This window comes from Atractosteus spatula, chromosome 4, assembly GCF_055471065.1.
Source record: "Atractosteus spatula isolate fAtrSpa1 chromosome 4, fAtrSpa1.hap1, whole genome shotgun sequence".
NCBI classification, from domain to species: Eukaryota; Metazoa; Chordata; class Actinopteri; order Semionotiformes; family Lepisosteidae; genus Atractosteus; species Atractosteus spatula.
In genome coordinates, this window is record NC_142709.1 from 69,738,889 (window position 1) to 69,762,256 (window position 23,368).

General features: G+C 37.9%; 3 protein-coding genes across 3 annotated transcripts; all 3 read left to right on the top strand.

Annotated features, from left to right (window-relative positions):
* Positions 1–717: 717 nt before the first annotated feature.
* Positions 718–6,344, top strand: LOC148836988 (extracellular calcium-sensing receptor-like). Its single transcript, XM_088913867.1, has 6 exons — positions 718–932; positions 1,477–1,768; positions 2,079–2,909; positions 3,162–3,389; positions 3,711–3,834; positions 5,434–6,344. The coding sequence occupies exons 1-6, from the start codon at positions 718–720 to the stop codon at positions 6,342–6,344; spliced, it is 2,601 nt and encodes an 866-aa protein (XP_088769993.1).
* A 3,897-nt stretch (positions 6,345–10,241) lies between these two features.
* LOC148836989 (extracellular calcium-sensing receptor-like) lies at positions 10,242–15,117 on the top strand. Its single transcript, XM_088913899.1, has 6 exons — positions 10,242–10,456; positions 10,813–11,107; positions 11,339–12,169; positions 12,484–12,711; positions 13,224–13,347; positions 14,207–15,117. The coding sequence occupies exons 1-6, from the start codon at positions 10,242–10,244 to the stop codon at positions 15,115–15,117; spliced, it is 2,604 nt and encodes an 867-aa protein (XP_088770025.1).
* A 1,086-nt stretch (positions 15,118–16,203) lies between these two features.
* LOC148836990 (extracellular calcium-sensing receptor-like) lies at positions 16,204–22,382 on the top strand. The gene is made up of 9 exons (XM_088914225.1): positions 16,204–16,261; positions 16,908–17,073; positions 17,922–18,059; positions 18,417–18,708; positions 19,060–19,418; positions 19,614–19,890; positions 20,047–20,274; positions 20,393–20,516; positions 21,472–22,382. The coding sequence occupies exons 1-9, from the start codon at positions 16,204–16,206 to the stop codon at positions 22,380–22,382; spliced, it is 2,553 nt and encodes an 850-aa protein (XP_088770351.1).
* Positions 22,383–23,368: the final 986 nt, after the last annotated feature.

The window sequence follows — 23,368 nt, forward strand, 5'->3', positions numbered from 1 at the left end:
CTTCTTTACTGTGCCTCTTAACTGAGGGTCCCCACTCTGTTACTCAGGACACCCCTTCTTTACTGTGTGAACTTGTCTTTGTTACAGCTGGTTTAGATCTCCGTTAGGAGCCACTTCCTTTCATCACTTTGTACAACTCTGCATCTTTATGCAACAAAGAACTTAAAACAATTTTTCCCTATCTTTTAATATTTAAATTTAAATTAAATTTAAATGCCAGTCGAGACAGCACTTAATTTTTAATTGCCCTTATTTTATTTTAATATGATTTTCACAACTACATGTAAGTGTTTGAAGAGAAAAAAAAACTTTAAATACATAAAAACTAAAAATATTTTACTGAACCTCTCTTGGTAGGTTTTGCAAAGTGCGTATTTCTTGCAGTCTGAGAAATCTTTTACGCTACATGACGCTGTGGTACTTAGCCTTTACTGTGGCCATAGTGTGGGTAGCATCCCCAGATGATTACCCTTAGTGGAAAAGCAAGAACTTCAGAACTTCCCCTGTGCCCCCTTGAGTGAAAAAACATTTTCAGTGAAATTTGAAATAACAGTATTTTGTGGGTGACAAAATGATCTGGGTAGTATTATGTGTGAACTACAGTACAGTCACAGTTCTGAAAGTGTAACTATGATGTCATCCTCAGGGAGTCAGACATTATCTATATAGCTGTGATTTTTATTCCCAGATCAGAGCACATTCATTCATTCTGAAACAATGCAGTTCAGTCTGTTTTTTTTTGGATCTTTGGTGTTAGTGGAGCTGTCAGATACTGAAGTTGTGCCCACATGCAGGCTCAGAGAAGAATTTGACTTGTATGGGCTGTATAAAGAAGGAGATATAGTTTTGGGTGGGATATTTGAAATTAACTTTAAAACAGTGTATCCTGAACTGTATTTTACTGCTAAGCCTGAGCAATTGAGATGTGAGCGGTAAGTGAATATATTCTACTGCTCCTACTGTAGGTATAAAGACTGGGACAAAATAACCATTTCCTGAAACAACAGAATATTTACTACATTATAAGCTAAAGCATTATCTGCATATGAGCAGTATTTAGATAAAACTATTCAGAGATATGTTAAATGAAAACAGTTGTGCAAGTATTATATATTGCATATATACAATTTAACATATGTTATACGCTAATGCTAATAATGCTTGCACAGACAAGTTCTGCAGGATTTAAATAATATAGATAAATAATTCAGAGATATTTTAAAACTCAACAGTTATAGTTCCTATTGTGCAAGTACTGTATATTCATGGAAAGAGATAAACATTACTGTAAATCTTTTTTGGAATAATTTTTCATATTGTTATTTTAATTGTTTAATTATATCTTAATTTTATTTTTTATGTCTTCTAAATAATATGGGATATGAGGACAAAAAATGAGTGTGATTTATGTTAATTTGTTGCATGAAGACGGACTTGTGTCTTTTGTTTTATTTCAGTAATTATGTCCTCCTTCAGTTTTCACTTTACAGGGTTTCAGGAAACACAGACCATGGCTTTTGCTATTGAGGAAATAAACAGAGACCCTGCTCTTCTCCCTAACATCACACTGGGATACAGGCTGTATGACAACTGTGAGAACCTGGCAGTGGCTCTGAGAGTAGCAACATCTCTGATCAGCGGAGAGGATGATTCTGTCACTGACTACAGCTGTACAGGGACCCCCCCTGTCTTCGCCATTGTTGGGGACCCTGGCTCAACAAACTCTATTGCTGTGTCAAGAATACTGGGTCTCTTCCGGGTCCCAATGGTACAGTATTACATTTATCAGAGGATCAGTAACATTCTGTGTGATTTTCTAACTGTCTGCAGTAGAAATGTAGAAACCAATTTTCTATTTTGTATTGAAAAGTTTTTATGGAATTTAGAATGTTTTGGATGAACAACTTTTAAGATGAATGATTATTTGATAAAGATTTATACATTTTGTAATTTCAAAAGTGAAATCAAAATAATTCTTTTTTTTTTAATTTCATCGTGTTAACATCATTTTAAACAGTAACCATAGCAAATATTTGGTGAAAAATATAAAAGTGTGTTTTTATGGGGTTTTTTTCCAGGTCAGTTATTATGCCACCTGCTCTTGCCTAAGCAGCAGAAAGGAGTTTCCCTCTTTCTTCAGGACTATTCCCAGTGATACGTTCCAGGTCAAAGCCATGGTTCAGATATTCAGGCATTATGGGTGGACTTGGATTGGTGTAATTGTGAGCAATGATGACTATGGGCTGTATGCTTTGAAGATCTTTACTGAGGAGGTAAATAAATTTGGCTGCATAGCTTTCTCTGAAATCCTCCCTCGTAACAACAACACCTCTGAAATTCTTAAAATCATCAGGACCATCAAACAGTCATCGGCCAAAGTTATTGCTGTGTTTACTACAGGTGCTTATCTGATTCCACTGACAGAAGAAATTGTTCAGCAAAAAATCAGAGGCAGGCAGTGGATTGCTAGTGAAGCCTGGGCTTCCTCCCCTGTGTTCCATACTGAGGAGTTACTGCCTTATTTAGGTGGAACTATAGGAATCGCAGTTCGTAGAGGAGAAATCCCAGGGCTGGAAAAATTTCTCCTTCAGATTCGCCCTGTGTTGGACACCAGAAACAATTTAGTCAAATTGTTCTGGGAAACAATATTTGATTGCAAGTTTCAAGATAAGGCAATCAATCAAAATTTGTCAGACATGTTAAATACCAAAATTTGCACAGGTGCAGAAGATATTGAAAAAACGAAAACTGCTTACAGTGATGTGTCAGAACTGCGGGCTTCCTACAATGTGTATAAAGCAGTGTACGCCTTGGCACACGCCCTGCACAATCTGATGTCCTGTGAGCCTAGAAAAGGGCCCTTTCAGAATAACTCTTGTGCAGACATCACAACTGTGCAGCCCTGGCAGGTGAGAGGTTATCAAACAGACTAATAATTGTACTTATAAAAGTAATTGTACTTATACTTATTGTTTTTTCATATTTTCTAAATTGTAAATGATTTTCTATGATGCTTTAAATATTGACATTTCCTATTTTCTTACAGTGATAACCTGTTTTGTTCAGTCAATAACTTACTGACTTTTGAGTACTTATTCATTATTTCTTATTTGACTCTCTTTTATTTGATCGCTTCATATTTTCCTATTTGTTTTTCTAAGCTGCTGCACTACCTGGCGAGAGTGAACTTCACGACTCACTATGGAGACAGGGTGTCCTTCGATGAGAACGGAGATGCTCTTGCAATCTATGATGTGATCAACTGGCAGAGGGCCGATGATGGGTCTGGGAAAACAGTAACTATCGGTCTGTATGATGAATCAGCTTCTGCTGGACAAAAGCTCAGTCTGAATGAAGACAAAATCTTCTGGAACTTTGAATCTAATGTTGTAAGTTAAAATGTTTTGCAATGTTATCAGTTTCAGTGAATTATTTTTCCAGAGAGATTAGTTACTTACTATGATCAAAAAGATAATCTATTTATATCTAATCTTTTTTCCTAATATCTGCAAATTGACAGCAGAAGTCAAATTGCATTATGCCTTTATAGAATAAAATATAAAGTAGCTGTAATATTTGATAAAAGTAGACAGACTGCACTGTTACTTTGAACTGCAAAAATACATGCTGTATGTCACTGTAATTTAAAAGCAGTAATAACTGCTTAATTTTCACTTTTTAAGTTGAAGAATTTATGCTTCCTTTCCCAGCCCCCCAGGTCTGTGTGCAGTGAAAGCTGTCAGCCTGGCACCAGGAAGGCAACCAGGAAAGGGGAGCCCCTCTGCTGTTTCGACTGTGTGCCTTGTGCAGAGGGAGAGATCAGCAACCACACAGGTGGGCTGACAGTTTTACTTAAAACATATGATTTTTAAAATTCTGGGCTAGTAACATAAAGATAATTAGTCCATTAAATACTAAATTTAGTATTTAATTTACTTCTCTGAACAAGCTCCACATAACACTAGTTCTCTAAGCTTGTGGACATTTCTAACTATAAGGAAGTGCAGGCTTTATATTTGTGATATTTATATTGTATATTCTTGACATTGTATATTTATAGAAAGAGTAACATTGTCAAAATATTTTTTCCTTCTTTTCGTCTTTAAAAATTATATTGATTGATTGGAGTGTCCAATATTGATATTTGTGTTCATTTTTGCTGTAAAACCATTACCGCACTTTAACACAAGTGAGGGAACATCTTGAGTGTGAAACATAGCACAGTGGCTGCAAAATAAAATCATGGAAGCTTGATAGGTCATATAATTAATGTTTGTTATATTTTATTTAATGAATCCTTGTTATATTTTATTTGTACTGTTAAAAAATTGAGGAATCAGGAGCTGACTGAGCAGATTAGTCAATAAATAAAATAATTGATCGTAATCCCAACTTGTAAGTGATTTCTGCCAGAATACACCTAAGCGGTTGGTACTGTATAGTTAGAGGCTGGTGAGTTCTTTGTTCTCTGGCACAGACATAGCGAAAAAGAGTAATAATCCAGACACCCTTGGTTAAACGATATTTATTAACATACCTGCGTCAAAATTCTGTGACAGTGATACACACATTACACAAAACATAAACATAACACACACCTTACTGTAAATACAAGTTTATAGACAAGGTGTTTCAAAGACCTGCGTCTAAACCACCCAGGCTGCTATCAAGTACTCGATTCTTAATGCCTATAGAGGCCAAAGAAGAGATGATCTGCCTTCTACAGTAAATGAAATAGAATACAATCTACCATTAAATCGCTCTCTCTGTAACCCGGATGCCACAAAATAAATGGGAGCCTATCTCCTATTATAAAATGCACCCACTAAGCAGGAGAGACAGTATTCAACCGAGGGATTCCTCACTCAGTAACTCCAAGGTCCTTAAAAGCTACAGAATAGCAAGCTCTCTTACCAAGATTCAAATATTTTTCTCCATTCGGGTCTTTTCTGATGATCTTGAAGTAGGGACTCTCGCCTGGCACAAGCTTCAAATTCCCGTCTGCTCTTGTCTTCCCTGTGTCTTGTCATCTGGCCTTCTTTTTCCCTTCTCTCTCCCCCTTCCCTCTCCAGATCTGATGTCATATAATGTGTTTCTGGACTGTTGACTGACACTTAATCATTTACCTGAAACTTAATGAACTAAGGTAAACCAGTGTAAACGTTTTCATTGCTTTGATCACAGACTCTGAACCCCCTACATCTCAGCCAACATCCCCTGTGCTTTGAAGCTGAAAATGTCGAGGTGTTACACAGTTTATCTAGAGTCTTAGACACCTCCATTTGTCACCCACCTTATCCTTGTTTTGAATCTTTGTCACAAGTCTTTCACCAACCAGAGTATTGTGTTTGTACTTTAGATGGTGTTGGCTTTAAATAGAAATATAATAATATTTATGGGGTATTAAAATGATTAGCTTTCTCTTTCTTATAGATTCAATTGAGTGTTTCAAATGCCCTTCAGAATATTGGTCGAACCCAAGCAGGGACCAGTGTGTGCTGAAGGAAATTGAGTATCTTTCTTATGAGGAGACGTTGGGAATCTCCTTAACATCAGCATCAGTATTTGGAGCATTTATTTCAGCTGCAGTTTTAGCTGTGTTCATTTACTACAGGAACACCCCAGTTGTAAGAGCCAACAATTCTGAACTGAGCTTCCTGCTGCTGCTTTCTCTAATACTCTGCTTCCTCTGCTCATTGCTGTTTATTGGTCAGCCACTACACCTCACCTGTATGCTGAGACATGTGGTGTTTGGAATCAGTTTTGTCTTGTGCATATCTTGCATTCTTGTGAAAACCATTGTTGTCATCATGGCCTTCAGAGCCACACTGCCAGACAATAATGTCATGAAGTGGTTTGGTGCTGCTCAGCAGAGAGGCACTGTTTTTGTCTTTACTGTCATCCAGGCTCTGATCTGTATCATATGGCTGAGTACAGCACCACCTGTGCCTTTTAAAAACACACAGTATCAAAACTCAAAAATCATTTTTGAGTGTAATGTTGGATCAATAACTGGATTTAGTTGTCTGTTGGTGTACATAGGCTTACTCGCCAGTGTCTGTTTTCTGCTGGCTTTCCTTGCAAGGAACCTGCCTGATAACTTCAATGAAGCCAAGTTCATCACTTTCAGCATGCTCATCTTCTGTGCAGTGTGGATCGCTTTCATACCAGCTTATGTCAGCTCTCCTGGGAAATACTCGGACGCTGTGGAGATTTTTGCCATCTTGGCTTCTAGCTTTGGTCTCCTCATTGCGATATTTGCACCAAAATGCTACATCATTCTGCTTCATCCAGAGAAAAACACCAAGAAAGCTCTTATGGGAAGAGCAGCTACTAAGAAGTAAAGACACTTTTGTGTTGCTGAGTTCAGCGTAAATTATTTTCTGATCCAATATCATCTCTTGTGTCATTCTGTGCTCTGTAAATTGAACGCCTTCAAATTTTTGTGCAGTAGAGCTAATATGCAGAACCTTGATTTAATATTATAGTGTGCTTACCAATTTATTTATTATTTTATAACATTACCTAATATTAACAGCTGAATAATTTGAGTTTGTGCAAGCCCTCCTGAAATGATGGCCTGTTCTTCTGACATTTCTGAAATTGATAGAATGCAATATCATAGCCCTCAGATGCTTTGGAGATTTTTGCCATCTTGGCTTCAAGCTTTGATCTATTCATTGCGATATTTGCTCCAAATTGTTACATTATTCAGCTTCCTACAGAGAAAAACACCAAGAAAGCTCTAAGAGCAGCTACTAAGAAGCGAGGTTATATTTGTATCTTACAGCTCTCAGGATAAATCATCCACAGTTTCACAGTTGCTCTTTTAGGTTTTAATTTTTTTTTAAATCGGATTTTTTTAATGTATCACTAGAGCTACCTTAGCCTGCTTTTATTTTGGTTTGCTAACCTAACTTTGAAAAATTACCTCCCATCAACACCAGTTTAAGAATTTTTTTTCAACAGCTCTTTCAGAATTAGTGTTTTTCTCTTCTCTTGACAATACTGAATTCCAAAGTAGTGTGCAGCACCATAGTTTGTAGGAATGAAGATGGAAGTTTTAGTTGTAAGATGTTCACCAGGTGAGATCTGAAAAAATACCAGAAGACTTAGAAGCATTTTTGTACTAGTACATGATACAGTATATTAAGTTCCACTGTTTCACAAGTGTATGTACTGTATGTAGTCTGTACAAAGCATGACTCACATAAATAAAGTTTTCAATAGGCTCATCTTCTAAAACATGTTTTGATTGGTGTGCATGGATTTCTTGGGTTGATATATGGGTCCCATGAAGTTTGTTGGCCTGGTCAAGCAACCGTGCACTGTGGAGCAATGAAACCTTAGTCACATTCACATGGTGAGCATGTTCTGAGCACAATGGCAGTGCACATGACAGACTGCTGTATGTGCTGACCTGCAATATCTTCTGTATCATATACTGTATATATATCTCATGGTAACCACACATCTGCTGATTGCTGGAGGTCTTAGTGTCCTTTGTTGACAAACATTGCATTGTTCCATGGGTCATTTTTTAACAATGAAAGTGTTTTATAATAATTTTATAACAGTTCATCTCCTTGTATAAACACGCCAAGTATAAATAAGGAGTTAATTTGCCGATTGGCTCTCTAATATTCACTGTTATTTTCAAACCTCAAGGCACTCACCAGAAAGATAGTCTTTTTTAGAGGAATATTATGGCAGTCTGAAATTTTATTATGATATTTTAAAATAGTAATATACAGTGTATATCATGTTATGATACTGATATAACATGTTATTTAATGATCTTTATATGAAAATCATCATAATGATACTGCAATAACTGATAACTGCAATAACCTGCACCAGTGATATGTGTTTGTATTCTAAAGATCATATCACGTCTATCACTGAAAAATAGAAAAATACATCCTGCAATATCCTGAGCAGAAGTACCTGTACTGCATTAATCAGCATCATGACTGACAAAACCCTTCCCCTGTGCACAGCCGCTCTGGAGGACAGTGCAGTTCAAAGACGCTGATATAGTTACTGTGAAGACCACTCACGGCTTTAAAAGAAAACATTGTGCAATATTTATCCAATATTTAACATATAAATACAAGATTTACAATTCACAGATGCCATGATTAAATCTTTTTTTTTTAATTTTAAACATTTGCCTTTCAGAGATGAAAGAAAGAAAATCTGAAACATTAGTTGAAAAACTACAAAATTGTAAAATGCAAAATACTTTTATGGAGTAAACAAACTATTCATAGAATAAAAGATTACCATTGATTAAAAAAATCTGACATGCTTTAAATTCCTTTAGATTAGAACAACTAGAGCAATAGCATTAAGCACTTTTAGATTAATATTTATTTTTCAATCTTTTGCAGTTGCGCATCTTGTGGGTATCAGTATAATTGTTTTGAGTGTAACAGTTAGCTCAGGGACCTGTGCTCTTTAATTGCTGCATGTCATTGACTTGAGAGGTGAGGCAGCCCGGGAGCTCATGGAGAGGAGAGAAACTGAACGGAGAGGCTGTGATGAAGCAGCGATGAGCTGTGGTGCTCTGACTCCAGGAGAGCACAGTCCTCAGGGGCTTCAGTCCTCCACGCCCAGCTGTGAGCTACAGGAGCAGCAGGAGAGGAGCCAGGAGTGAGACCTCCTGCAGCTGGCTGCCACCTTCAGGCAGCTGTGGAGAGAGAATAAGGGCCGATGAGCTCTGGAATCCCACTGCAGGGAACAGATCAGTGAGGAAGCAGGTCCTGGAAGTGCTGTGCTCACCAGCTTGCCTGCTGCAGAGCCAGGAGGAAATATTGCCTCTTAACTGAGGGTCCCCACTCTGTTACTCAGGACACCCCTTCTTTGCTGTGTCTCTTAACTGAGGGTCCCCACTCTGTTACTCAGGACACCCCTTCTTTACTGTGCCTCTTAACTGAGGGTCCCCACTCTGTTACTCAGGACACCCCTTCTTTACTGTGCCTCTTAACTGAGGGTCCCCACTCTGTTACTCAGGACACCCCTTCTTTACTGTGCCTCTTAACTGAGGGTCCCCACTCTGTTACTCAGGACACCCCTTCTTTCCTGTGTGAACTTGTCTGTGTTACAGCTGTTCTAGATCTCCACTAGGGGCCCCCTCCTTTCTTCTAAAAGAAAATGCTACATCTTTTTTTAAAGCTTTGATGCAACATAGAATTTAAAACAATTTATGCCACATTTTTGAATATTTAGAAATGTAATAAACAGGCCAGACAGCACCTACTTTTTAATGGGCTATATTCTTTTAATATGACCTTTTCTGTGCATGAATGTTTTCAATGACTCACCACAAGCCTTTATCTGCACATTTTCTTAAAAGTTTCCCCGACTTTTGTCATTTTGGCAAAACCAACATTTTGGTTATGTAGTAATTGTTTTTATTTCAATTAACAAAAAACAGATAATTGGAAAACATTTGGTAGTGTGAGTACCTAAAGCTCACTCCCCATAATTTCTATCCCTTTATTTTATTCTGTTGACGCATATTTTTGCACATAACCTATTACCTTTTTGTTGTTTTGCACATTGCCTGTTGTTGTTTTTTGCACATTGCCTGTTGTTGTTTTTTTGCACATCGTCTGTTGTTTTTTTTTGCACACTGCCTGTTGTCTCTGTCTTTCTTTTGCTACACAATTATATTGTTGTTGTTGTTGTTTTTTTTCTCTTTGTACTACTTATGTCCGAGAGCTAGCTAAATAGCATTTCGTTATACCATATACCATGTATATGAGTGTAATGACAATAAACTTGAACTTGAACTTGAACTTGAACCTAGATTATTAAACAGCAGATCTGAGTGTTTGAAGACAAAAATCTTTAAAGGCACACTAACTGAAAACATTTTACTGACTCTTTCCTGGTTTTGTTGAGTGTATATTTCTAGCAGTTTCAAAAAATCTTACATTAAGCTGTAGTGCTGTGAGTAATGTCCCCAGGTGATTACTCTTAGTAAAAAAATCCATCCAGAAACTCAGAAAAAAAACATTTTTAGCCTTGCAGAACAAATAAAAGGTGATTTGAAACAACAGTATTTTGTGAGTAATTGACTCTTCTGGGTGGTGTTAAGTGTGTACTCCAGTACAGTCACAGGTCTGAAAGGGTTACTCTGATGTCATCCACAGGCATACCAAGAGAGTCTGACATTGTCTATATAGCTGTGATTTTGATCACTGGAACAAAGCATGTTCATTTGTTCTAAAACAATGCAGTTCGGTCTTCTTATTTTTGTATCTTTGGGAATAGTTGGGTTAACAGTTACTGAAATTGTGCCCACATGCAGACTCAGAGAAGAATTTGACTTGTATGGGCTGTATAAAGAAGGGGACATTGTTTTGGGTGGGATGTTTGAAATCCACTTTATAACAGTGTATCCTGAACTGTCTTTTACTGCTAAGCCTGAGCCACTGAGCTGTGAGCGGTGAGTGAATATATTCTACTGCTCCTTGATAGAATGTCTGGGACACAGTTTCCTGACACAATAGAATATTTGTTATGTTATGAACTAAAGCATTGTCTGTACAGTATATGTTAAGGATGTAGATACTGCAATTCAGTTCATGGATAACTTAAAATTGAACTTAAGTACAGTTGATGAAAACATAAAGATCACATTTTGTTTGGTGTTTTTTTAAGTTTCTATTTTTAAATCATTTTTACATAATATTTTACGTGGCTTAAAGTAAGATTTTATTTGTCTCATGTTAATGTATGAAGACAGAAGATTTGTTTGAATTCATTAGTTGTTTTGTTTTTACCAATTGTTTCTTCTTTCAGTTTTCACTTTACAGGGTTTCTGGATGCACAGACCATGGCTTTTGCTATTGAGGAAATAAACAGAGACCCTGCTCTCCTCCCTAACATCACACTGGGATACAGGCTGTATGACAACTGTGAGAACCTGGCAGTGGCTCTTCGGGCAGCAACAGCTCTGATCAGCGGAGAGGATGATTCTGTCTACACTGACTACAGCTGTACAGGGACCCCCCCTGTCTTAGCCATTGTTGGGGACCCTGGCTCAACAAACTCTATTGCTGTGTCAAGAATACTGGGTCTCTTCCGGGTCCCAATGGTACAGTATTACATTTATCAGAGGATCAGTATTGAGTAACATGTTTCTAATTATGTTTTCTGAAATAGAATTAAAGAAATGTAAATTGTATGGGATGAGAGGATTTTGAAATGCATATTTTATAAAGATTAATGAATTTCATAATTTCAAAACAACTGAATACGTTTCTGCACGTTTCTTCATTGTATTATCATTTCGAAACATAAATAGCTCTCATTCTTTCATTTGCAGGTCAGTTATTATGCCACCTGCTCTTGCCTAAGCAACAGAAAGGAGTTCCCCTCTTTCTTCAGGACTATTCCCAGTGATACATTCCAGGTCAAAGCCATGGTTCAAATCATCAGGCATTATGGGTGGACTTGGATTGGTGTAATTGTGAGCAATGATGACTATGGGCTGTATGCTTTGAAAACCTTTACTGAGGAGGTTAATAGATTTGGCTGCATAGCTTTCTCTGAAATCCTCCCTCGTAACAATGACAAGTCTGAAATTCTTAAGATCATCAGGACCATCAAAGAGTCATCTGCCAAAGTTATTGCTGTGTTTTCTACAGGAGCTTATCTGATTCCACTGACAGAAGAAATTGTTCAGCAAAACATCAGAGGCAGGCAGTGGATTGCAAGTGAGGGTTGGACATCCTCCCTTGTCTTTCATACTAAGGAGTTACTGCCTTATTTAGGTGGAACTATAGGAATTGCAGTTCGCAGAGGTGAAATCCCAGGACTGGAAAACTTTCTCCTTCAGATTCGCCCTGTGTTGGACACCAGGAACAACTTAGTCAAACTCTTCTGGGAAACAATGTTTGACTGCAAATTCCAAGACGAGGGAAACAATCACAATACGTCAAACTCAGAAGGTAATAACATCTGCACAGGTTCAGAAGACATTGAAAGCAAAAAAACTGCTTACAGTGATGTGTCAGAACTGCGGGCTTCCTACAACGTGTATAAAGCAGTGTACGCCTTGGCACACTCCCTGCACAATCTGATGTCCTGTGAGCCTGGAAAAGGGCCCTTTCAGAATAACTCCTGTGCAGACATCACAACTGTGCAGCCCTGGCAGGTGAGAGGTTATCACAAAGGAATTAGTTAAATCTTTATTTTTTAACAACCACAATACAGCTTTTTTCACAGGTATTAAATACTTTACATTAGTAATAAGTACATTAGTTATATAAATACTTTCATCAGCTATTTTATCATTTTTTCATGTATTCTAATTGGAAAGTAATGGTTACAGGTGCATTGTTTTAAATATTGACGTTATTTCTTTTCTTCCAGTGAGAGCAAGTTTTGTTCAGCCAAGTACTGCAGATGCTTACTGAAATTATTGGTGTGTGTCAAAATATGTGTGTCATTAATCTTTTTGACTGTCAGCTGCTGCACTACCTGGCGAGAGTGAACTTCACTACTCACTATGGAGACAGGGTGTCCTTCGATGAGAACGGAGATGCTCTTGCAATCTATGATGTGATGAACTGGCAGAGGGCCGATGATGGGTCTGTGAAAACAGTAACAATCGGTCTGTATGATGAATCAGCTCCTGCTGGACAAGAGCTCACTCTGAATGAGGACAAAATCTTCTGGAACTTTGAATCTAACTCTGTAAGTAATTTAAACTTAATTCTAATTTTTTAATCAACAACGTTAGTGTTTGTGTGTTTTTTTGCATATTTAAAATGAAGTATTTCTCATTTTTGGCAAAATAAGCATTAATTGAATTGATTTGTCAGACTTTGATGTTTGATGTTTGTTGTTATGATGTATAACTTTTACAGTACATTTAATTCTTCATGTTCTTTTTTATTTGATTTTTATAAGATCAGTGTAAAGTGTAAAGTAAGAAATTTGCTTTAATGTTTTAGCTGTGTCTGTGCTTCAGTTTTCATATATACGTTTTTTATAATAGCTGTCTTATTATTTAGAGGTGTGAGTGTCTCAGTATTAGAAAAACAGATGATGTACTGTAGCTTCACAGGCATTACGCCAATTTATTTTTACTATAAGTATAGTATACCTAATATTTAAATGATGACTGATTTAATTTCATTGCTATTATAACAGAATTTAAAAAAAAATCATTTATATTATCTTAAAAAGACATTGTTCTTTCCCAGCCCCCCAGGTCTGTGTGCAGTGAAAGCTGTCAGCCTGGCACCAGGAAGGCAACCAGGAAAGGGGAGCCCCTCTGCTGTTTCGACTGTGTGCCGTGTGCAGAGGGAGAGATCAGCAACCACACAGGTGAGCAGGCTGTCATAATTTCAATCAATGTTTATTAATGTTCTGTGTTAAAAATACAAATTTCCTTTATAACACTTTGTTCACTGTGTAGTAAATCCACATATCAACATGCGTGTTGACTTGTGGACTTTTTGAAGTATAAGGCAGTCCAGGCTTTCTCAACATAAGTTTCTAAAGTCTCCTAAAGTTCATTATATACTGTATATGTTGAATATGTGTTTCTACTTTTAATTGTTTCTGCTTTGTAAATGCATTAATTCATCTGTCATGGTAATAAACTCCTTGAATTTGAATATAGCACAGTAGCCTCAAAACAAAATGTTAGCAGCTTTTATCCCCTCTATTATCCCCATAAGTAAATGATTATTTAATAGTTTTTTACTTAATTGTTACAAAATAATAAATTTGGGCAGTGGTAGCACTGTGGCTATGGATCTGTGTTTGTAGCTGGAAGGTTGCCAGTTCAAATCCTGCGGCTGGCAGTGGAATCCTACTCTGTTGGGCCCCTGAGCAAGGCCCTTAACCCCAACTGCTCCAGGGGTGCTGTATAAATGGCTGACCCTGCGCTCTGACCCAAAGCTTCTCTCCCTGTCTGTTTGTCTCATGGAGAGCAAGTTGGGGTATGCAAAAAGACAAATTCCTGATGTAAGAAATTGTATATGGCCAATAAAGTGAACTTATCTTAATTTAAAGTTTGCTTTGTTTTCTCTCACACTAGTCATTCAGCAGTCTACAGGAATCTTCCTTTGACACTTTTCCCTTTAGACAAAAATCTAACTATTACATTATTGGTATTATAATAAAATTATATATAATATAATTGGTATTATAATTAAATTTATGTTTCTCTTTCTCATAGATTCCATTGAGTGTTTCAAATGCCCCCCAGAATTCTGGTCTAATCCAAACAGAGACCAGTGTGTTTTGAAGGAAATTGAGTTTCTTTCATATGGGGAGACTTTAGGAATCTCTTTGACAACAGTCTCAGTGCTTGGGGCACTTTTTTCAACTGCAGTTTTAGCTGTGTTCATTTTCTACAGGAGCACCCCAGTTGTAAGAGCCAACAATTCTGAACTGAGCTTCCTGCTGCTGCTTTCTCTAATACTCTGCTTCCTCTGCTCATTGCTGTTTATTGGTCAGCCACTACACCTCACCTGTATGCTGAGACATGTTGTGTTTGGAATCAGTTTTGTTTTGTGCATATCTTGCATTCTTGTGAAAACAATTGTTGTCATCATGGCCTTCAGAGCCACACTGCCAGATAATAATGTCATGAAGTGGTTTGGTGCTGTACAACAGAGGGGCACTGTTTTTGTCTTTACTGTCATCCAGGCTATGATCTGTATCATATGGCTGAGTACAGCATCCCCTGTGCCTTTTAAAAACACACAGTATCAAAACTCAAAAATCATTTTTCAGTGTAATGTTGGATCAATAACTGGATTTAGTTTCCTTTTGGGGTACATAGGCTTGCTAGCCAGTGTCTGCTTTCTGATGGCTTTCCTTGCAAGGAACCTGCCTGATAACTTCAATGAAGCCAAGTTCATCACTTTCAGCATGCTCATCTTCTGTGCAGTTTGGATCGCTTTCATACCAGCTTATGTCAGCTCTCCTGGGAAATACTCGGACGCTGTGGAGATTTTTGCCATCTTGGCTTCAAGCTTCGGTCTCCTCATTGCGATATTTGCACCAAAATGTTACATCATTCTGCTTCATCCAGAGAAAAATACCAAGAAAGCCCTTATGGGCAGAGCAGCAACAAAGACTTGAAGGTATATTTGTGTATAGCTCTCAGGGTAAACCATCCACCAGTTTCACAGTTGCTATTTTATTTTTTTTCATGATTTATAATCAGAATTTTTCCTTTTTAATGTATCGCTACAGCTACAGTACATCAATACCAGTTTAAGAATTGTTTTTCTACAGCTTCAGAATTTCAGAATTGGTGTTTGTTTCCTTCTCTTGACAATGCTGAAATCCAAAGAAGTGTTGTGTACCATAGTTTCTAGGAATGAAGATGGAAGTTTTGATTGTAAGATGTTTTACTGGGTGAGTTTTGAAAACAACCTTAGAAGCATTTTTGTATCAGTACATAATATATTGATCTCCACTGTTTCAGGAGACAGATTTATATACTGTATGTAGTCTGTATATAGCATGACTCATATAAATAAAGTTTTCAGAGGGCTCATCTTCTAAAACATGTTTTGATTGGTGTTCATGGATTTCTTGAATAGATATAAGGGTCCCATGAAGTTTGTTGGCCTGGTCAAACAACCGTGCACTGTGGAACAATGAAACCTGAGTCACATTCACATAGTGAGCATATTCTCAACACAGTGCCAGTTCACACAACAGAGTGCTGTATGTGCTGAGCAGGAATATCATCTGTACCCATGATGCACCACACATCTGCTCAGTCTTAGTGTCCTTTGGCACCCTTTGCTGTTGTTGTATTTGAACCACATTGCATTGCTCCATGGCTCATTTCTTCACAATGAAAGTGTTTTATAATAGTCAACTCTTTGTATAGGCATCCCAAGTGAAAATAATGAGTTCTGCCTACAGACTGTGTTTGCTAATTGCCTTTCAGTTATTCACAGCTCTTTTCAAACCTCAAGCCAGTCACCCGAACAGCAGTCTTCTTCAGAGGGATATCATATCAATACTGTATATTGACATCACAATGAGATGTACCTTCGTTTTGTTAGCAGTGATAAACACTTTCATTCTAAACTTGAAGATCATATCATTTCTGCTGTCGAAAAAAATACATTTACAGTATATTTCTTGCTCAAGTTTCCTCATCCTTTGTTTGTGCAATATTCTGAGCAGAATAACGTATTCAACGGCATCATGACCGACAAATACCCTCCTTTATACACAGCTTCTCGCTCACGCAGTGCAGCTCAGGGTAGTTGGTAAGGTTAGTGTGATGAAAACCACTGATGTATCTTCGTGAAGGTTAAACATAAGATTTAAAATCCACAAGTGCCATGCTTACATCACTTTGACCTTTGAAAGACTTTCTCTAGTCATCTCTCTGGGACAAACAGTAGATACTGCGGAATCAGATTATAATGCAACAGATTTTCACATATTCAGAGTGAAGAAATTTGTACATGTCACACACTAAAGAAGGTAGTAGGGAACACAAAACTGTATTTAATACCAGGAATTACATTTGATTAAAACGGAATACACTTAAAATTGATATATTTCTCATGTTATTTACCTACTTTTATTTACCTAATTTTGTTTTCAAATACTCTAACCACTGTAGTATACAGTTTAAGTGTGACAAATAAATATTCCAACACATTTGTAAAATGCAAATCTTTATGAAGTACTTTAAAAAATAAAAAGATAATCATAGATATAAAAACAGGTGTATTTAAATCTTTTTTAAATAAGAAGCCTTCTATTTTACTCATCAAAAGCTCTGTCTCTGTCACTGTTTTATATTTGGTATCTTGTTAGTATGGGTATAATTGTTTTGAGTGTAACAGTTAGCTCAGGGACCTGTGCTCTTTAATTGCTGTGTGTCATTGACTTGAGAGGCGAGGCAGCCCGGGAGCTCATGGAGAGGAGAGAAACTGAACGGAGAGGCTGTGATGAAGCAGCGATGAGCTGTGGTGCTCTGACTCCAGGAGAGCACAGTCCTCAGGGGCTTCAGTCCTCCACGCCCAGCTGTGAGCTACAGGAGCAGCAGGACAGCAGCCAGGAGTGAGACCTCCTGCAGCTGGCTGCCACCTTCAGGCAGCTGTGGAGAGAGAATGAGGGCTGATGAGCTCTGGAATCCCACTGCAGGGAACAGGTCAGTGAGGAAGCAGGTCCTGGAAGTGCTGTGCTCACCAGCTTGCCTGCTGCAGAGCCAGGAGGAAACACTGCCTCTTAACTGAGGGTCCCCACTCTGTTACTCAGGACACCCCTTCTTTACTGTGCCTCTTAACTGAGGGTCCCCACTCTGTTACTCAGGACACCCCTTCTTTACTGTGCCTCTTAACTGAGGGTCCCCACTCTGTTACTCAGGACACCCCTTCTTTACTGTGCCTCTTAACTGAGGGTCCCCACCCTGTTACTCAGGACACCCCTTCTTTACTGTGTGAACTTGTCTGTGTTACAGCTGTTTTAGTCTCCACTAGGGGCCCCTTCCTTTCTTCCATTCCTAAAAATGTTGCATTTTTCAAATACTGCTTAAATTTTAAAAAAAATTTGTCTGAGGTTTTACCTTTTACACACTGAGAAGAAAGCAACTAATTTTTGAAGCTGACTTAAAAGTTATTATATAGTCTTTCAATGCAATCCTCTTATTTCAATATAAGCAATTTTGATGGTCCACTAATGGTGGTGTATTGTGTGCACTCCAAGACAATTGCAGACATTAAACATTTACAATGATGTCATCCAGAGGTATCCCCAGAGAGTAAGACATTGTCTATATAGCTGTGTTTTTGTTCACCGGAAGAAGGCAGGTTCACTTGTTCTGAAACAATGCAGGTTGTTCTTTATATTTTTGCATTATACTTGGGTTTAGGTAGGCAGGCAGACACTGATGTTGTGCCCAAATGCAGGATCAGAGAAGAATTTGACTTGAATGGGCTTTATAAAGAAGGGGATATTATTTTGGGTGGGATATTTGAAATTCACTTTATAACAGTGTATCCTGAATTGTCTTTTACTTCTAAGCCTCAGCAACTGAGATGTGAGCGGTGAGTGAATATATTGTATTGCTCTCCTTAACAGAAAGTCTGGAGTTGACGAAATACAAATATTTTACTTTATAATGAGGTAAGGTATTATCCACAGCAGCATTTGGATTTTATACTTTAGGGATTGTGTAAGAAAGAATTTAATTTTGGTAGTTCAAAGAGTAGTAACAGATGAAGATTGCACATTTTGATTGCAATTATTTTTTTCACAATTGTCTTGACACCAACATGTTTTATGTTTTCATATATTCAATTGAATGTCTGAATTATATTTAAAACACATTTTATACAGATCATAATACATGAGAATAGATCAGATTTCACTATTGCACTGTACTGAGAACTGTGGTTTTTTAGCTTTGATTTTGCAGGATTTCAGTGGGCACAGACGATGGCTTTTGCTATTGAGGAAATAAACAGAGACCCTGCTCTTCTCCCTAACATCACACTGGGATACAGGCTGTATGACAACTGTGTGAAGCTGGCAGTGGCTCTGAGAGCAGCAACAGCTCTGATCAGCAGAGAGGATGATTCTGTCACTGACTACAGCTGTACAGGGACCCCCCCTGTCTTAGCCATTGTTGGGGATCCTGGTTCTACACATTCTATCACCATATCAAGAATGCTGGGCCTCTTCCGGGTTCCAATGGTATAGTAAAGCAATGGTCAGGACAGTAATATTGTGAGACATATATATCCTCAAATATATTTGATATACACATTTGTTTTAAGTTTAGGGGCATCTGGTTATGTTGGTGAAAAATTTTATTTTACTTTTCATCTGATATACTGTTAATCCCATGTAATGTAGAAAGCACAGTATGACAGGAAAAAATAATATTTGTTCATTGGTCAGTGAAACTCATAGTAGTTTGAGAATTCAAACAGCTGTATGTATTATTTATTGTAAGTGAAACATTAAAGAATTGAAACAATTGTATTGCGGGAAATGTGTTAATTTCATTTTTTTCTTTATTATAATTTGTTCTTTCATTTGCAGGTCAGTTATTATGCCACCTGCTCTTGCCTAAGCAACAGAAAGGAGTTCCCCTCTTTCTTCAGGACTATTCCCAGTGATACGTTCCAGGTCAAAGCTATGGTTCAAATCTTCAGGCATTATGGGTGGACTTGGGTTGGTGTAATTGTGAGCAATGATGACTATGGACTGTATGCTGCCAAGACTTTTATTGAGGAAGTAAATAAATTTGGCTGCATAGCTTTCTCTGAAATCCTCCCTCGTAACAATGACAAGTCTGAAATTCTTAAGATCATCAGGACCATCAAACAGTCAACGGCCAAAGTTATTGCTGTGTTTTCTACAGGAGCTTATCTGATTCCTCTGACTGAAGAAATTGTTCAGCAAAACATCAGAGGCAGACAGTGGATTGCTAGTGAAGCCTGGACTGTCTCCCCTGTGTTCCATACTAAGGAGTTACTGCCTTATTTAGGTGGGACTATAGGAATCGCAGTTCGCAGAGGAGAAATCCCAGGGCTGGAACAATTTCTCCTTCAGATTCGCCCTGTGTTTGACTCCAGGAACAATTTAGTCAAATTGTTCTGGGAAAAGATGTTTGATTGCAAATTTCAAGATAAAACAAACGATCAGAATTTATCTGACATAGTAGGTAGCAAAATTTGCACAGGTTCAGAAGACACTGAAAAAACCAAAACGTCTTACAGTGATGTTTCAGAACTGCGGGCTTCCTACAATGTGTATAAAGCAGTGTACGCCTTGGCACACTCCCTGCACAATCTGATGTCCTGTGAGCCTGGAAAAGGGCCCTTTCAGAATAACTCCTGTGCAGACATCACAACTGTGCAGCCCTGGCAGGTGAGAGATTACAAATTAAACAACTTTAGTTTAATATTTACGAAAAAACTTCTATTAATTTTTTTTTTATTGTTAAGTCTAAGTAAATTCAAATTATTATACAGTATATATGATGTTACACTGAGTTTTTCATATTTTCCTATTCGTTTCTTCCAGTTGCTGCACTACCTGGCGAGAGTGAACTTCACTACTCACTATGGAGACAGGGTGTCCTTCGATGAGAACGGAGATGCTCTTGCAATCTATGATGTGATGAACTGGCAGAGGGCCGATGACGGGTCTGTGAAAATAGTAACAGTTGGTCTGTTTGATGAATCAGCTCCCGCTGGACAAGAGCTCACACTGAACGAAGACAAGATCTTCTGGAACTTTGAAACTAACTCTGTAAGTTTTACTGCACATAACATTAAATGTATCTCCTTTGATTATTTCTTGATCAACTGCTTGAACAAATCATGCTATCATCCTAGAGCATTTGTTCTTAGGTTTTTTCCTTTCCCAGCCCCCTAGGTCTGTGTGCAGTGAAAGCTGTCAGCCTGGCACCAGGAAGGCAATCAGGAAAGGGGAGCCCCTCTGCTGTTTCGACTGTATACTTTGCACAGAGGGAGAGATCAGCAACCAGACAGGTGGGCAGACGGTAATAATTTAAACTGGTGTTTATTTATATTCCCTGCTAGCAATGCTAAAAAGGATCAGTTCCATCAAACACTATGTTGCATTGTGTATGAGCTCCAGATATGACAACATCTGTCGTGTTGTGGAGATTCTAACAACAAGGCAGTCCAGGCTTTCTCAATATCCCAGTAGAACATCAGTGTAATTACTGAAAAAGAAAGCCTGTTCTCCCTCATGTATTCTGAATCATAAATATGCTTTTGTTTTTATGACAGCAAAATATGTGCTTTAATAAAGACAATCTTTCTTAAGAGAAATTCATTGTTACATTGTTTTTGCTTTCTTTAAATTCTTCTGTAAAGCAGAATAGTGAGCTGGACTGAGGTGGATTAGTGTGTCTAATTCCAAAACATATACAGTACAGTGTATAATCACAAAGAGAAACAATTGCAAAGATTCTGTCTTCTTTTACTTTCCTGGAAAAGTTCTCCTGGGATGCTGGTTGTACTGTCAGTCATAATTGTTTTTGCATCTGTAAACCCATTATGGGACTTTAACATGAGGGAGGGAATCTTTCGAGAGTGTAAATGTGTAAACTGTAACACAGCATCCACAAAACAAACTGCTATCAGTTTAATTGAGGTTGGCAAGTCAAGAAGGCTTTGTTCCCCCCCATATGCACTTGTTTTCTGATAAAAGTTGCACAACACATTTGACTTAATTTAAACATTATTTCAAACCCTGACAGCATCTTAGGAGCAGCTGTCCTGAATACTTTATCTGAATACTTTATATACAATGCCCAGCCATCAGTGACAAAATGTGTTTTCTCTTCTTACTTTTCAGTATGGATTTAAAGTCTTGTTCCATTGCAGGTTGTACAGAATGTTTAAACATGGATATATAAAGTACATATTCTGCTTTTCCTTTATTTAATATAAACATTTCTGATTCTGTTTCTTGTAGATGCTTTTGAGTGTATAAAATGTCCACCAGACTTTTGGTCAAACCCAAGCAGAGACCAGTGTGTGCTGAAGGAAATCGAGTTTCTTTCATATGGGGAGACTTTAGGAATTTCTTTGACAACCGTATCTGTATTTGGGGCATTTATTTCAGCTGCAGTTTTAGCTGTGTTCATTTACTACAGGAACACCCCAGTTGTAAGAGCCAACAATTCTGAACTGAGCTTCCTGCTGCTGCTTTCTCTAATACTCTGCTTCCTCTGCTCATTGCTGTTTATTGGTCAGCCACTACACCTCACCTGTATGCTGAGACATGTTGTGTTTGGAATCAGTTTTGTTTTGTGCATATCTTGCATTCTTGTGAAAACCATTGTTGTCATCATGGCCTTCAGAGCCACACTGCCAGACAATAATGTCATGAAGTGGTTTGGTGCTGCACAACAGAGAAGCACTGTTTTTGTCTTTACTGTCATCCAGGCTCTGATCTGTATCATATGGCTGAGTACAGCATCCCCTGTGCCTTTTAAAAACACACAGTATCAAAACTCAAAAATCATTTTTGAGTGTAATGTTGGATCAATAACTGGATTTAGTTTCCTTTTGGGGTACATAGGCTTGCTAGCCAGTGTCTGCTTTCTGATGGCTTTCCTTGCAAGGAACCTGCCTGATAACTTCAATGAAGCCAAGTTCATCACTTTCAGCATGCTCATCTTCTGTGCAGTGTGGATCGCTTTCATACCAGCTTATGTCAGCTCTCCTGGGAAATACTCGGACGCTGTGGAGATTTTTGCCATCTTGGCTTCAAGCTTTGGTCTCCTCATTGCGATATTTGCTCCGAAGTGTTACATCATTGTGTTTCATCCTGAGAAAAACACCAAGAAAGCCCTTATGGGCAGAGCAGCTACTAAGAACTGAAGGCACTCGTTGTTTTGAAGAACTCAGGGTAAATAATTTAAGAGTTTCACAGTCACTGTTTTTTAATTTTTTAATTTTTTGTTGTCCAATGAGAGTTCAGTTTTATCACAGTAAAACTTATCATGCTAACTTATTTTTGCAACATTACTTGTTATCAACATCAGCTGAAGAAGTCATACTTAAGCAGCTCTTAAATTATGTTTGTCCCATTCAACTGACAATACTGAAACCAGACGTGTGCAGTTTCAAAGTCTCCAAGGATGGGTTGATTGAGTTGGGTTTTTTTCATTTTAAAATACTGAAAGACTATAAAACAGATACCTCTCACAACTTTTATCAAGCTGCACTTTTTATCAAGTCAGATGTATATATGAAGTGTATATTGCTTGATTCATTAATAAACATGTCAAAGGACTCAAAACTTTTGTTATGATTGGTGTGTATGGATTTATTGAGTTGGTTATAGCTACTCAGGTTTCATGAAATTTTGGTGGTGAAACAACCATGCACTGTGGAGCACTGAATTCTGAAGCACATTCACATGGTGAGCGTGTTTCTGAGCACAGTGGCAGTGCACAGGACTGTATGTGCTGTATGTGCTGATTGGAAACATCATTTGTACCCATGGTGACTTGTATGTACCACACATCTGCTGAATGCAGGTGGTCTTAGCGTCCTTTGCAGTTGTTGTACTGTATATGAATGACGTTATATTCTTCCATGGTTCATAAATACCACCTGGGGCTGATCCTCTCAGAATCCAACTGATCTACCACCCTGAGGAAACCCACACGGACATGGCGAGAACATACAATGTATTGATGTAATATATGGAGGCCTTTATATATATATTGATATGACATTGATTCATTGATATATACTGTATGTATCAAGATCATGATAATGATGATATTGCAACGACTGAATTACCCAGGTGCTGTTACCAGAGAAAAATGCCTTCGTTCTAAACGTAAAGATCATATCTT

Coding starts and splice junctions, on each gene's coding strand:
- LOC148836988 (XM_088913867.1), top strand. CDS start 718: ATGCAGTTCAGTCTGTTTTTTTTTGGATCTTTGGTGTTAGTGGAGCTG. Junction 3,390..3,710: donor GGAACTTTGAATCTAATGTT/GTAAGTTAAAAT, acceptor TTCCTTTCCCAG/CCCCCCAGGTCTGTGTGCAG. Junction 3,835..5,433: donor AGAGATCAGCAACCACACAG/GTGGGCTGACAG, acceptor TCTTTCTTATAG/ATTCAATTGAGTGTTTCAAA.
- LOC148836989 (XM_088913899.1), top strand. CDS start 10,242: ATGCAGTTCGGTCTTCTTATTTTTGTATCTTTGGGAATAGTTGGGTTA. Junction 11,108..11,338: donor GTCTCTTCCGGGTCCCAATG/GTACAGTATTAC, acceptor TTTCATTTGCAG/GTCAGTTATTATGCCACCTG. Junction 13,348..14,206: donor AGAGATCAGCAACCACACAG/GTGAGCAGGCTG, acceptor TCTTTCTCATAG/ATTCCATTGAGTGTTTCAAA.
- LOC148836990 (XM_088914225.1), top strand. CDS start 16,204: ATGACCGACAAATACCCTCCTTTATACACAGCTTCTCGCTCACGCAGT. Junction 18,060..18,416: donor CAGCAACTGAGATGTGAGCG/GTGAGTGAATAT, acceptor GTGGTTTTTTAG/CTTTGATTTTGCAGGATTTC. Junction 20,517..21,471: donor AGAGATCAGCAACCAGACAG/GTGGGCAGACGG, acceptor TGTTTCTTGTAG/ATGCTTTTGAGTGTATAAAA.